Source organism: Elgaria multicarinata, chromosome 1, assembly GCF_023053635.1.
Source record: "Elgaria multicarinata webbii isolate HBS135686 ecotype San Diego chromosome 1, rElgMul1.1.pri, whole genome shotgun sequence".
NCBI lineage: Eukaryota > Metazoa > Chordata > Lepidosauria > Squamata > Anguidae > Elgaria > Elgaria multicarinata.
In genome coordinates this window covers 211573321-211587456 of record NC_086171.1, presented here as the reverse complement: position 1 = coordinate 211587456, position 14136 = coordinate 211573321, and the positions used below count along the sequence as shown (strand labels likewise).

The 14136-nt window shown below is 46.1% G+C and overlaps 1 protein-coding gene across 1 annotated transcript in view; it reads right to left on the bottom strand.

Moving 5' to 3' along the window:
* The window catches only part of RGS19 (regulator of G protein signaling 19), a 43088-nt gene that overhangs the window by 15090 nt on the left and 13862 nt on the right, over nt 1–14136 (bottom strand). The window contains exon 2 of the mRNA XM_063147191.1: nt 2696–2842. Coding sequence (XP_063003261.1) covers nt 2696–2725 — 30 coding nt within the window. The 5' untranslated portion in view covers nt 2726–2842. The remainder of the gene's footprint in view (nt 1–2695; nt 2843–14136) is intronic.

Genomic DNA, 14136 nt, shown 5'->3' with positions numbered 1-14136 from the left:
CATGTTTAAGGTGCAATCCTATGCATGTTTAGATTGAAAAAAGTCCTACAATCTTATGCATGTTTAAGGCGCAATCCTATGCGTGGTTAGACTGAAAAAAGTCCTACAATCTTATGCATGTTTAAGGTGCAATCCTATGCATGTTTATATAGAAGAAGGCCAACAATCCTTTGCATGTTTTTAGGGCACCATCCTATGCAAGTTGAGACAGAAAAAGTCCTACAATCTTATGTATGTTTAGGGCACAATCCTATGCATGTTGAGACAGAAAAAGTCCTACAATCTTGTTGAGACAGAAAAAGTCCTACAATCTTATGTATGTTTAGGGCACAATCTTATGCATGTTGAGACAGAAAAAATCCTACAATCTTATGTATGTTTAGGACACAATCCTATGCATGTTGAGACAGAAAAAGTCCTACAATCTTGTTGAGACAGAAAAAGTCCTACAATCTTATGTATGTTTAGGGCACAATCTTATGCATGTTGAGACAGAAAAAATCCTACAATCTTATGTATGTTTAGGACACAATCCTATGCATGTTTAGACTGAAAAAAGTCCTACAACTCCCAGCATGGCTGGCTGGGGAATGCCAGGAGTTGTGGGATTTTTCTCTCTCTAAACATGCATAGGATTGCACTCTTGATGGCTTTTCAGTGCTAGCTAAAGACCTTTTTATTTTCCCAGGCCTTTCATCCTGACGAGGTATGCTGCCATTTCTTTGATTCTGCTTTTTATTGATAGTTGTTTTATTATATCTATACACTTTTATATCTTTGTTTTTTGGTGGCAATGTGAACTGCCCTGGAAATATTTATGCATTGAATCCATTCATTCAAATACATAAATAAAAAGTCGTGGGAACTCTGAAGGGCACCGAGAAGAGCTCAATGGCAGCACGCAAGCTTTCCATTTAGAAGATCCCACGTTCAATTGTTGGGGACTTCAAGCGGAGTCGCCCACCTGAAAACCCAAGGGAGCTTTTGTCAGTCAAAGTGACCGATATAGAGTTGGATGGACCATTGGTCTGATTCAATGCAAGACAGATTTTTAGGTTTCTCTTTAAGGATTTATTTATGGGAAAAGACCAGAATAAAATAGGATCAAAACGAACAGCAAAAGCTGATAAACTAAAAAACACACACATTGTTTAACACTTTAGTCCATTGAATTCCTTCTCACCCACCTGACCAATAATAATGTATTAGTTTTAAATGTTTTAATCAATGATATGTATTTCATGGCATTGCATTTGTGTTGTACCCCGCCTCGATCCAGAGGGAGAGGCGGGTAACAAATAAATATATTTTATTTATTTATTTTATTTATTTATTGCACTTATATACCGCTCCCATAGCCAGGGGTCTCTGGACAGTTTACAGAAATTCTAAAATTAAGATTAAAACGAGTATACAAAATTTAAAATTCTAAAACACAGAACATACACACATAAAGCATTAAAAGCCGTTAAAAACTAAACATGTGGGTAATTAAGATGTGCTGCTATATGCCTGGGCAAACAGGAAAGTCTTAACCTGGTGCCAGAAAAATAGCAGCGTTGGCGCCAGGTGAGCTTCGTCAGGGAGATCGTTCCATAGTCTGGGTGCCACCACTGAAAAGGCCCTGTCCCTCATTGCCACACTCCGAGCCTCTCTCGGAGTAGGCACCCGGAGGAGGACCTTAGATGTTGAACGTAGTGACCGGGTATATTCACGTCGGGAGAGGCGTTCCATCAGGCATTGTGGTACCAAGCCGTGTAAGGCTTTATAGGTCAAAACCAGCACCCTGAATTGGGCTCGGAAACATACAGGCATAATAATATTATTATTATTATGCTCAGAAACATACAGGCATATTATTATTATTATTATTATTATTATTATTATTATTATTATTATTACTACTACTACTACAAAGGCACCGTATTTCCCCCCCTTATTTTCATCTTTCTTCCTAGAAATAAGCTCATAAACTATCTAAACCAATCAGGGATCCTGTAGGAAAAAGAACCTGAGAGAACATTATATGACCAATTAGATTTGCCTACACAAAGCAAAGGGACCCAAATGAATTCTAAGGCAATACCTCCAGGACCAGTCACATGGTGGATTCCAACCAATCAGGGATCTTGTATTTTAACGGAATGACTTCAAGATGTATATGGCCAATCAGATTTAACTACGTGGGGAAGTCAATGAGTGCAATTCAGGAAACATTTGTCTCTCTCTGAATAGGCAGACACTCTTCACCCCCTTCTGCACAAGCACAAAAATATTCACAAACAGCACCCACCCACAGCCTCTTGATTTCAATTCAACCCTAATCCTGATCTTACTGTAAGACAGGGGTGTTAAACCTCAGGCTTGCAGGCCAAATCTGCCTCTCCATGGTTCCCAAATGGCTCCACCCCCTTTCATCCAACCAATCATGGTCTTTTCCACGGTTCCCTCCACCCTCATTCTAAAAAGTTGAAATAATTCCCTTAAAGCTTAGTTACTTGTAATAAGAGCTTAAAGCTAAAATATGCTGGTGGTTTCAGCTTCACCTCTTTCCTGCTGGCTCCGCCCCTTTTTGCCATCAGCCACGCCCACCCCTGGGAAATCCAACCCGCGAGAGCTTCTCTGAAACTGAATTAGGCCCCTCGGGCCGGAAGAGGTTGGACACACCTGCTATAAGACAGTCTCCGCAGCTCACCTGTTTCCCCACTTCATAAACAGTCGGCATGGACAGTCCTCTTCTGCCCTTCTGGCCCACCGTGGCTGCCTTTTCTGGCCAAGGGCTGGCCCCGGGTCCCGTTGACTCCTGCCCTTCCTAGGGCTCCTGCAGCTTATGGAATGGCACCTGTGGGAAGAGAAAAGCAACCCTGTGAGGCTCATGCCAGATCAGTTCTCTCATTGAAGGGTTTAAACACAAGGACGGGAAGTCCCCGATTTCTTAATTTTATTTTTACTACCCCCAACTTATTTCACACACACCTACGTTAAGCACAATAAAGATAAAAAACCACCTCCCCCCAAAAAACCACCTCCCCCCAAAAACCAGACCCAAAAGCAGAGATCTTCATCAAGCTCATCGCATGTAAAAATGGTGTTCGTTTGGGACATGGTGTAGGAGAAAGCGAAAGTAGGTCCCACTGAAGTCTCCATCCCATGTGAAACCACAAGCGAATCCACAGACCCCTGCTCTTCTGGCGGGTGTGGCTATGGAGGCTATCATCAGGAGCGCCTGTGCTTCAACATTTGCTACTGGTGACGAGACAGAGGCTATGAGGCAATGCTGAATGCTCTTCCCCATCACGGAGAGGATTTACGACTCCTCAAGGAAATGTACCCATCTCATAAGAACATCAGAAGGGCCATGCTAGATCAGACCGAGGGTCCATCTAGTCCAGCACTCTGTTCGCACAGTGGCCGATCAGCCGTCCACTAGGGACCCACAAGCAGGACACAGTGTAACAGCACCCTCCCACCCATGTTCCCCAGCAACTGGTGCACTCTTCAAATACTTAAAAGGTTGTCACACAGAGGAGGGCCAGGATCTCTTCTCGATCCTCTCAGACTGCAGGACATGGAATAACGGGCTCAAGTTACAGGAAGCCAGATTCTGGCTGGACATCAGGAAAAACTTCCTGGCTGTTAGAGCAGTACGACCATGGAATCAGTTACCTGGGGAGGTGGTGGGCTCTCCCACACTAGAGGCCTTCAAGAGGCAGCTGGACAACCATCTGTCAGGGATGCTTTAAGGTGGATTCCTGCATTGAGCAGAGGGTTGGACTCAATGGCCTTGTAGGCCCCTTCCAACTCTACTATTCTATGATTCATATAAGCTTACTGCCTCTGATACTGAGGTACAGAGAGGCAGGGGAAGGGGCTAGTCTAAATCCTCACTGTATGCACATTTGAAGCCAGCTCCCCATCCAGCTAAAGAAAGGCAAATCTGTGCCATGGATCTCCTTAGCTGGACTGGGGCAAGGGTGTAACTCCAAAAGCAGCCCGAACAAGAATAAGTAGAACAAGAGACACGTGACTACCACTGAAAACAGCAGCCCTGCAACTCTCTTTCTCCTCTCAGTATAACTAGTCAAATGAACACGTGAACACCCATCTTTTGACAGCTATAAGAATGGTGATGGCACACGGATGGAAAGGAAATGGGCCCATCATCTGTCATGGACTGTTTTCATGGAATATGGGATGCTGTTGCTATGACTGGCAAATGGGTTATGTATAACTGGGGCTCTGCAACATAATGTTGCAGTGTGGAGTGCTTCTGCCCAGGGTTCCAGCCATTTCAGATTTCTATTTCCATTTTGGGTTTTCCCCCTCTCTGTATTTAAGGGTTTTCTTCGGTACAGGGTACGGTGGACAAACTTTTACCAAATCTATATTAAAATCTTTCATTTCTCCTCTGATGTCTGTGGGTAGCTCTCACTTCCTGGGGCAGATTTTAAAATAGCTTCTCAGTGTGAACCAGAAATGACCTATCCAGGCAAAGAGATGGTTCTGTCTACCCTTTTTATCTCTCTCTCTCTCTCTTCCTCCTTCCTCCTCCATTCCTTTCCCTCTGTCAGTTTCTCTCTTTCAGTCTGTCAACTTTCTGTGCACTGACCTGTTACTGGGCTATTTTTTTTTTGCGCCCCCCCCCCCCATTTAGGCTTTAAGTCTTCTTGTACCGCTGCAAACCTCGGGGTTCCCCACATCTGCTGACACCTCCATCTTGTGCATGGGTAGTGTAGTTCTGGCTACCTTCACACGCGCACTGGAAAACCTGAACCGGAACTAGAAGGAGTGACTTCAAGCCGGCGTCTATATTTTTGTCTGCCGGGCTCACGATGCGCTGTGCGCTCCTGCCATCTGGTGAGCAACCAATCTTCCTTGCACTGTTGCAGCGGTAGAAGAGGGTGAGAAGCACCCTGACAGTCCTGTAGTGATATATACTCCCCCTCCCACCCCATGTTCAAGGCTAGGAGGAAGTAAGTTGGGAGTAACTTTGCTACTGTGGGTTTCGAGGAGATACTTCGCCACAGACCAGTGTCAGTAACGCCTACACACTCCCCGCCTCACTTTCTTAACTAGCATCAGTCACACCAGCAAGGTGTGTGTGTGTGTGTGTGTGTGAGGCTGCTTCCAAACAGAGGCCTAACACTCAAAAGGCCCTGTGCAACTATTCCGTCCTGTTCTCCTTAGCGGATTTTCCGCGCTAAGGGGGGAAAAAAGGCAGAGGAGAAGTGGTGTGAATCCGGCAGCTACTATTTTGGGCTTGGTCACCGAGACCAGCCTCCCAAACGGCAGGCTCCTGTGTCAGAGAAGGAAAGCAGAAGGACAACCTGGTTTTCAGGAAAAGTTTTTATTTATTTATTTGTGGTGCTTCTGTAGCAGCACCCACTCTCTGGAAAACCCTCCCTCAGGAAGCAGAAAACGTAACAGCTTTTAAACGCTTCCTGAAAATGTACCTCTTCACACAGGCTTTCCCTGGACTGTAATTTATCTGATTTTACATTGCACTTTTTAATGTTTATTATACACTTACTGTATTTTTAAAGTTTTTGTGCATTCCCCAGAGAGCCTCAGCTATCAGGCAGTATAAAAATGTAATAAATAAAATTAAATAGAACACAAAATACTAGACCACGTTCAGCATTCTATCTTGCTGATTCCATATGTAATTCTGTTCTAACCCTTTAATTTTATTGGTATGTAGGGTTTAATGTTTCTCTGCATGAAAAAAGAAATAAATCCATATCACCGCCTTTCCATTCCAAAGACTTTGGTGGCCGCCCCATAGCAGGGAAACTCCAAACCAAACGATAGCCCTATGTAGAGCATGATAACAGCAATCATAGAATCATAGAATAGTAGAGTTGGAAGGGGTCTCTAAGGCCATCGAGTCCAACCCCCTGCTCAATGCAGGAATACACCCTAAAGCATCCCTGACAGATGGTTGTCCAGCTGCCTCTTGAAGGCCTCTAGTGTGGGAGAGCTCACAACCTCCCTAGGTAACTGGTTCCATTGTCATACTGCTCTAAGAGTCAGGAAGTTTTTCCTGACGTCCAGCTGGAATCTGGCTTCCTGTAATTTGAGCCCATTATTCCGTGTCCTGCTATGAATGGTTTTAATTTTTGTGAACCGCCCAGAGAGCTCCGGCTATTGGGTGGTATAGAAATGTTATAAATAAATAAATAAATAAATAAATAAATAAATAAATCCGAAGTGGGCTGGGATAGGTCCAAATTGGTTTGGGGAGGTCCAAATAGCTTCATACCAATTCGGATGGATCCAGACCCTTTCCCAAGCACATATACACATGAAAATGGGCACCATGATAGCTTCTAATCAAAATAGATCCTTATTCATGCCTATTTTGAAGCAAATTGGATCATCCCCTGATTTTTAGGGAATTTTTAAAGTTTTCCCCCATTTACAAAACTGCATTTATCTCCATCATTTTTTCAAGATACACATATGTAACAGGGCACCATGGTAAGTTCCACATAGGACCTTATGCATGCCGACTTTGAAGCAAATCGAATCATGCCCTGAGTTTTAGCGATTTTTAAAAGTTTAATCTCAACCACAACATCCCTCAGAAATAAAATGTGTATTGGAAGGAAAAATCAAAAGCGCATCTCAAGACAACATTAGCGCTTCAAAGGGAACACAACTCCCATCAGCCAGAGCCAGCATGCCCAATGTCTAGGAATGCTAGGAGTTGTAGTCTAAAACATCTGGAGGACACCAGGTTGGGGAAGGCTGGTCTCTCACAAGGATGTCTCAGGCTTTCCCGATGAAATTACCCAGGATCTCTGCAAATGGCTATAGTAGCAGCTGGATCTGAGCTAACTGACATACCTGCTGTGTTTCTGAGCTATGGGGCGATTGCTAGAAACGTCTTTGTGGTCAAGCCTACCCCGCTACAAGGGGGAAAACCCCACGAAAACAGCTTTTCTCTGATTTTGATTGTTTCGGCAGTTGCCATGGCTTCTTCCTTTCCCGAAGAACAATCTCAACGCAGCGAGGCACATCAAGACGCTCAGAACAGCATCTCCACAGCTGGATCTAGTCTCTTGCTCTACCCGATACAACGTGGGCTGGTGTTACCTAAAAGACGACCTGCAAAAAGATCTATTCTTTCTCCGCATCCTGCCAGTAACGAGACAGCCCTGCCGGGTCAAACGGGAGCTGAAAGACCCAAAACCTTTGCCAAGAAATCCCACATTTTCCCACATACATTATGCAAATGAAGCTACTGTTCTCATTTTGTATAATTCGTTGTGCACTTCCTAGACATGAGTAGAGGGGGGGGGCGGGGAGTTACGAAGAGCACTGAAGCCTCCTCCTGACCAACAGAAACATCGCTCAAACCGCCTTTCTGTTTTGAGGTGACATCAAGTCCTGCTCACGCTCTTTCATGTTAATCTATTTAGCCATGAGGGCTAGCAACCTGACCTTGTTTTAAAACGAAAGCTGAGGTTCTTTTGTCCAACTGGGGACGCATGGCATAAATAGGGGTCGAATTGTACACAAAAAGGGGCCACCATGCGACGGCAGCGCATGTGTTCTGCATGGAAAAAGATCTGATGCTCAATCTCAGGCTTCTTCAGTTAACAGATAGGGGGAGAGGGAGGGGGGGGAAACCTGCCAGAGATTTTGAAGAGCTACTGCTAGTTGGGGAGGCAATACTATATTTATTTATTCATTATTTTTATGCTGCTCCTCAGCCAAAAAAAAGCCTCCCTGAATCATTTAATAGACCTGCCCACACTTACTGTACCAGGCTGGATGGACCAAAGTAACTATGAACTCCATCAGACGAGCATTGTTACTGGGCACTCACGGATTTTCACGAGTCCCTCTCACGACGTCGTCTGCCCCCCGCCCCCCCCCCATTCTAGCCTTCTTCGCGCCACAAAAAAACCACCCCAGTAACTCCGACTTATTTTTAAAGATGAAAGTTGCCGCTACTCCTGCTGTGTGCAGGAGAAGCAGCGCGATCAAAATGTCCCACTGAATGGGCCGTGTGCGGGTTGTTTACTTCCTCTTTCGAAAGAGGAAGTATTGAGGGACAAACCCGCGGGTGGAAAAGTGAGGGTAAGCAATGGCGTTTCCCCCCCGTGTGATGACGCTCTATATTTATGTCCGGTAGTCAACGTTGGGTGGTGGCTCTGATATCAGTGGGGCGGTAAATCCGCCCCTATTTATTTATTTTATTACATTTATATACCGCCCCACAGCCAAAGCTCTCTGGGCGGTTTACAACAATTAAAAATAGTAAACATTAAAAGTATACAAAATTTAAAAAACCATCAAAAACATAAAAACCAGTATAAAAACAACAGTATCCATTTAAAAAAGCAACAATTCTGGGGTCCATTAAAAACAAACTTAATGTTGTTAAATGCTGTTAAAATGCCTAGGACAAGAGAAAAGTCTTGACCTGGCGCCGAAAAGATAACAATGTTGGCGCCAGGCAAGCCTCTTCGGGAAGATCATTCCACAGTCGGGGGGCTACCACCGAAAAGGCCCTCTCCCTTGTTGCCATCCTCCGAGCTTCCCCCAGAGTAGGCACTCGGAGGAGGACCTTAGATGTTGAGCGCAGTGTACGGGTAGGTTCATGTCGGGAGAGGCGTTCCATCAGGTATTGTGGTCCCAAGCCATGTAGGGCTTTATAGGTTAAAACCAGCACCTTGAATTGGGTTCGGAAACATATAGGCAGCCAATACAAGTGGGCCAGAATTGGTGTTATATGCTCAAACCTCCCTGTTCCAGCTATCAATCAGGCCGCCGCATTTTGCACAAGCTGCAGCTTCCGGACCGTCTTCAAAGGCTGCCCCATGTAGAGTGCGTTGCAGTAATCTAATTTGGAAGCTACCAAAGTATGGACAACTGAAGCTAGGTTATCCCTGTCCAGATAGGGGCGTAGCTGGGCCATCAACCAGAGTTGGTAGAAAGCACTCCGTGCCACCGAGGCCACCTGAGCCTCAAGTGACAAAGATGGTTCTAGGAGAATCCCCAAGCTACGAACCTGTTCCTTCAGGGGGAGTGCAACCCCATCCAGAACCTAGCTCCTTTGGAGTTCTAACTGAAACCCGGGGCAGATTCACTGCCCCACTGACATCAGAGCCATCAGCCTCCACAGCCGGTAGCCATTTAAAACACTCTCACCACCAACCCTACCAAGCAGGAGTCACTAAACTGAAAAGCAGTGGTGTTGTGGAGCCAGAGCACGGAGGCATGCAACACCGGCGCTTTTTGACTACCAAGGACGCTGGTGTCATCTGCCCGACAGTCCCCACCCTAGAATCCCGTCCCCTCTGACCTTCACTGCAATCCTGACAGCAGCTGGGGTGGAGTTATGGGGAGGGATAAATTTTCTCTGCCACAATCTATCGCTGAGCCATCCCTCTTGTCAGGCAAAGTCTTTGGGGTTGTCTTGGTCTTAGATGGGCAATTCGGAGCCACCCGCTGTACAAAAGTCCTACTTCTGGTAGAGGTGGAAACTGCTAGAACTGCTTTGCTGATATGGATCCACACAGACGCCTGCATTTTTAGGCTCTCCTGGCAATTGTGGCTATTATAAGGAGCGCCTGTGCTTCAACATTTGCTACTGGTGACGAGAGAGAGGCTATGAGGCAACACTGAACGTACTTCCTCATCAGCGAGAGAATATATGAGTCCTCAAGCAAACGGACCCACCTCTGCTGGACCAGAACAAGGGTCCATGTAGCCCAACACTCTGTTCACACAGTGTCCAACCAGCTTTTGATCAGGGAACCACAAGCAGGTAACGGTGCAATAGCACCCTCCTACCCATGTTCCCCAGCAACATGTGTATATAGGCTTACTGCCTCTTATACTGGAGCCATCAGGGCTAGTAGCCATTCATAGCCTTCTCCTCCAGGAATTTATCCAGGCCCCCTTTCAAAGCCAGCCAAATTGGTGGCCATCACCACATCTTGTGGTAGCGAATTCCATAGTTTAACTATGCGCTGTGCGAAGAAATCCTTCCCTTAATTTCTCCTGAATCTCCCACCAATCAGCTTCATGGGATGACCCCCTCGTTGGGTTCTAGTATTATGGGACAGGGAGAAAAATGTCTCCTTATTCACATTCTCCTTATTTATTTATTTATTTATTGCATTCATATCCCACCATTTTTCCTCTAAGGACCCCAAGGCGGCGTACATAATCTTCCTCCTCTCCATGTTATCCTCACAACAACCCTGTGTGGTGGGTTGGGCTGAGAGTCTGTGACTGGCCCAAAGTCACCCAGTGGGTTTCCATGGCCGAGAAGGGACTAGAACCCGGATCTCCCGACTCCCAGTCCAACACTTTAGCCACTACACCACACTGGCTCTATTTTGACACCGACCGGCATTATTTATTTATTTTCTACACTAACCAACAGCCGAAGCTCTCTGTATGGTGCACAAGAATTATTATTGCCTTTCCCCACCAAGTAGCCTGTTTTCTGCTCACAGGATTCCTCCCTCAACCTCTGCCTTGTGGCGTTATCTGGAATTGGTCATCCACAGGATTTCGGGCTTCCGTGCTGCAGAACTCCCTGGCCTTCTCCCAACACACAGAAGACCTCTGGGTGGGCCACTCACTTTATCCCTCATAGGTGCCACAACTGCCCCACTTCAAGGCTAAACCCCACACAACCAACCACCGCCTTTCTTCAGAGCATAGTTGCCTGCAATCTTACAGCTCCATGCCCCTTTTATACCGTATTTCTTTGATTCTAAGACACAAGAAATATGGTAGGGGGGTGTGTGTGTGTGTGTGTGTGTGTGTGTGTGTGTGTGTGTGAAGGTACCCATGTTGCCCTCAAAAGCGTTGGCTGAGGAACTCAGCTCGTTCCTCCTTACAACCCCCCTGCCCCACAACACCTCTCCCTCACCTCCTGTTTGTCGGATCCTTATGAATACCTTCTCCAGGGCCGGTGGCAAGGGTAGGCATAACTGGGCACGAGCCAAAGGCCCACACCCTGGCAAGATACCCGTGGATTCACTCCTCCTCTTCCCAGTGGCAACCCTGGGGCTCATCTACACACTATGAAAGTGGTATGCAGAAGCCACACGACTGCTTTATAGCGGTATTGAAGTGCACTGCAGGATCTACACTACTGCTTTATAGTGGCGCTGAAGTGCACCGACAACTGTTGTGGGCCCATTGACACATCTACACCAAGCAGGATATTCCACTATGAAAGTGGTATGAAAGCGGGATATGGTATGTGTCCTTGGGCCCCACCAGTTGTCAGTTCACTTCAAATTTGCTATAAAGCAGCAGTGTGACTTCTGCCTTTTATATACTGCTTTCATACCACTTTCATAGAATCATAGAGTAGCAGAGTTGGAAGGGTCCTACAAGGCCATCAAGACCAACCCCCTGCTCAATGCAGGAATCCACCCTAAAGCATCCCTGACAGAGGGTTGTCCAGCTGCCTCTTGAAGGCCTCTAGTGTGGGAGAGCCCACAACCTCCCTAGATAACTGATTCCATTGTCGTACTGCTCTAACAGTCAGGAAGTTTTTCCTGATGTCCAGCTGGAATCTGGCTTCCTTTAACTTGAGCCCGTTATTCCGTGTCCTGCACTCTGGGAGGATCGAGAAGAGATCCTGGCCCTCCTCTGTGTGACAACCTTTTAAGTATTTGAAGAGTGCTATCATGTCTTCCCTAACTCTTCTCTTCTCCAGGCTAAACATGCCCAGTTCTTTCAGTCTCTCTTCATAGGGCTTTGTTTCCAGACCCCTGATCATCCTGGTTGCCCTCCTCTGAACACGCTCCAGCTTGTCTGCGTCCTTCTTGAATTGTGGAGCCCAGAACTGGACGCAATACTCTAGATGAGGCCTAACCAGGGCCGAATAGAGAGGAACCAGTGCCTCACGTGATTTGGAAGCAATGGAATATCCTGCTTGGTGTAGATGTACACTTGCTCTGGCCCAGACAGTGATGGCAGTGAGAAAAAGGACGGTCAGAAAGAAGAGAAACACGTTCTCAGGATGCACAATGTTTACTTTCAGGAAGCCCGACGCATTTCGGCCTGTCCTTTATTCTAAGACTTTCCTCAGGCGGCTGTTATCCGGCCTATTACAAAAGTATAATAGATAAGTCCTTGAGTTTTAACAAGTAAGGACATTTATTTATTTATTTATTCAAAACATTTATATTCCGCCCTATATCATTAAGATCTCAGAGCAGCGGACAGATAAAAACATACAGTATAAAACAATAAATATGCACAGTTAAAAACAAATTAAACCATGATTAATTACAGCTCATGTAATTAGCTCATGTGAAAGATCAGATTTATAAGATTTTAAATAATATTTATTTATTTATTAATTACATTTCTATACCGCCCAATAGCCGGAGCTCTCTGGGCGGTTTGCAAAAATGAATATATATTAATATATATATAATAATAATATATATGCATAGGCCTTAGTGGCAAAGTGTTTAACCTATTAGCAGAAATCTGTTTTAATACTACGTGTTGCCTCATTGTACTCTATTTTATTATTAATGTTCCAGCCACCCTGAGGAAGGCCGTAGAATAAAGGACCGGCTGAAACGCGTCCGGCTTCTTGAAAATAAGCCTGTGGCATCTTGAGAATGTGTTTCTCTTCTTTCTGACCAGCTTCAGATGTTTACCTCCTTCTGTTTTTGTTTTTTTCAGTGAGAAAGAGGAGGAGGAGATGCCACTGCCTAGTGGCTCACCAGCTCTTTTTCGGTAAAGCAAGGAAGTGGAGCAATGATGAGAAAAGGAAGAACGAGCAATAGCAGCTGTTGACTCACTGGAAACGTAAATTCGGGCCCTTTCTACACCTAAAGGCTTTAGAGGAGGGACGATCCCAGACGTACCTGCTTCTGGGATCGTCCCTGGGTCATAGAATCATAGAATAGCAGAGTTGGAAGGGGCCTACAAGGCCATCGAGTCCAACCCCCTGCTCAATGCAGGAATCCACCCGAAAGCATCCCTGATAGATGGTTGTCCATCTTGAATGCCTCTAGTGTGGAAGAGCCCACAACCTCCCTACGTAACTGGTTCCATTGCCGTACTGCTCTAACAGTCAGGAAGTTTTTCCTAATGTCCAGCTGGAATCTGGCTTTCTTTAACTTGAGCCCGTTATTCCGTGTCCTGCACTCTGGGAGGATCGAGAAGAGATCCTGGCCCTCCTCTGTGTGACAACCTTTCAAGTATTTGAAGAGTGCTCTCCTGTCTCCCCTCCATCTTCTCTTCTCCAGGCTAAACGTGCCCAGTTCTTTCAGTCTCTCTTCATAGGGCTTTGTTTCCAGACCCCTGATCATCCTGGTTGCCCTCCTCTGAACACGCTCTAGCTTGTCTGCGTCCTTCTTGAATTGTGGAGCCCAGAACTGGACGCAATACTCTAAATGGAAGCACGACATCCTGGAAGGGAAGAAGGACATCAACGCCCTTCATTTAACAACAAGAACAACAGGAGCCAGAGCGCACTTGCACTCCAGTGTAAAGTAAGTAAAACAAAAAACAAAAATGCCCCGCTCCCGCTCCCCCCCATCCCAATTTCCCTGGACTCCCCCCGGCCTGACTCCTTCCCTCTGCTACTCACAGCAAGGAGGGGAGTAGCCAGGATGGGCACCTGCACTCCTCGGGATTGTCCCGGGACCGCGGGTAAAACCGGGATAACCAAGGTCTCGGTTATCCCGGGGAAATGGAGGGATTGTCCCTGCCTGCTCCCGGGATCCCCTGTGCGTCATTCGGACGTGCAGGGATGATCCCAGGAAAAAAGGCAGGTGTGAAAAGGGCCTCACTGAGGGAGGTGGCCCATTGAAGGCATATTGCCCAGGGCCCCTCAAAAATTTGGTCCAGCACTGCTCGATATCGGACGCGGCGTACCTGCCAGATGACAGCGGTTTAACCAAGTCTGCAATGCAGAGATAATAATATTGGCCCCGCCTTACGGGGCTGTTGCATGAGATAATACATTGTCGAAGCACTTTAAACGCTTGAGATGTGCTAGATAAAACGGCTCAGGGCAAGACAAAAGGTTGTTGGCTAAGAAAGGCAGACACGCTTCCGCTTGGACTCCAGACAAACAGGATGTTAAAAAATCCTCTACCCAAGCACCTCATGCTAAACCGTTATCTACTC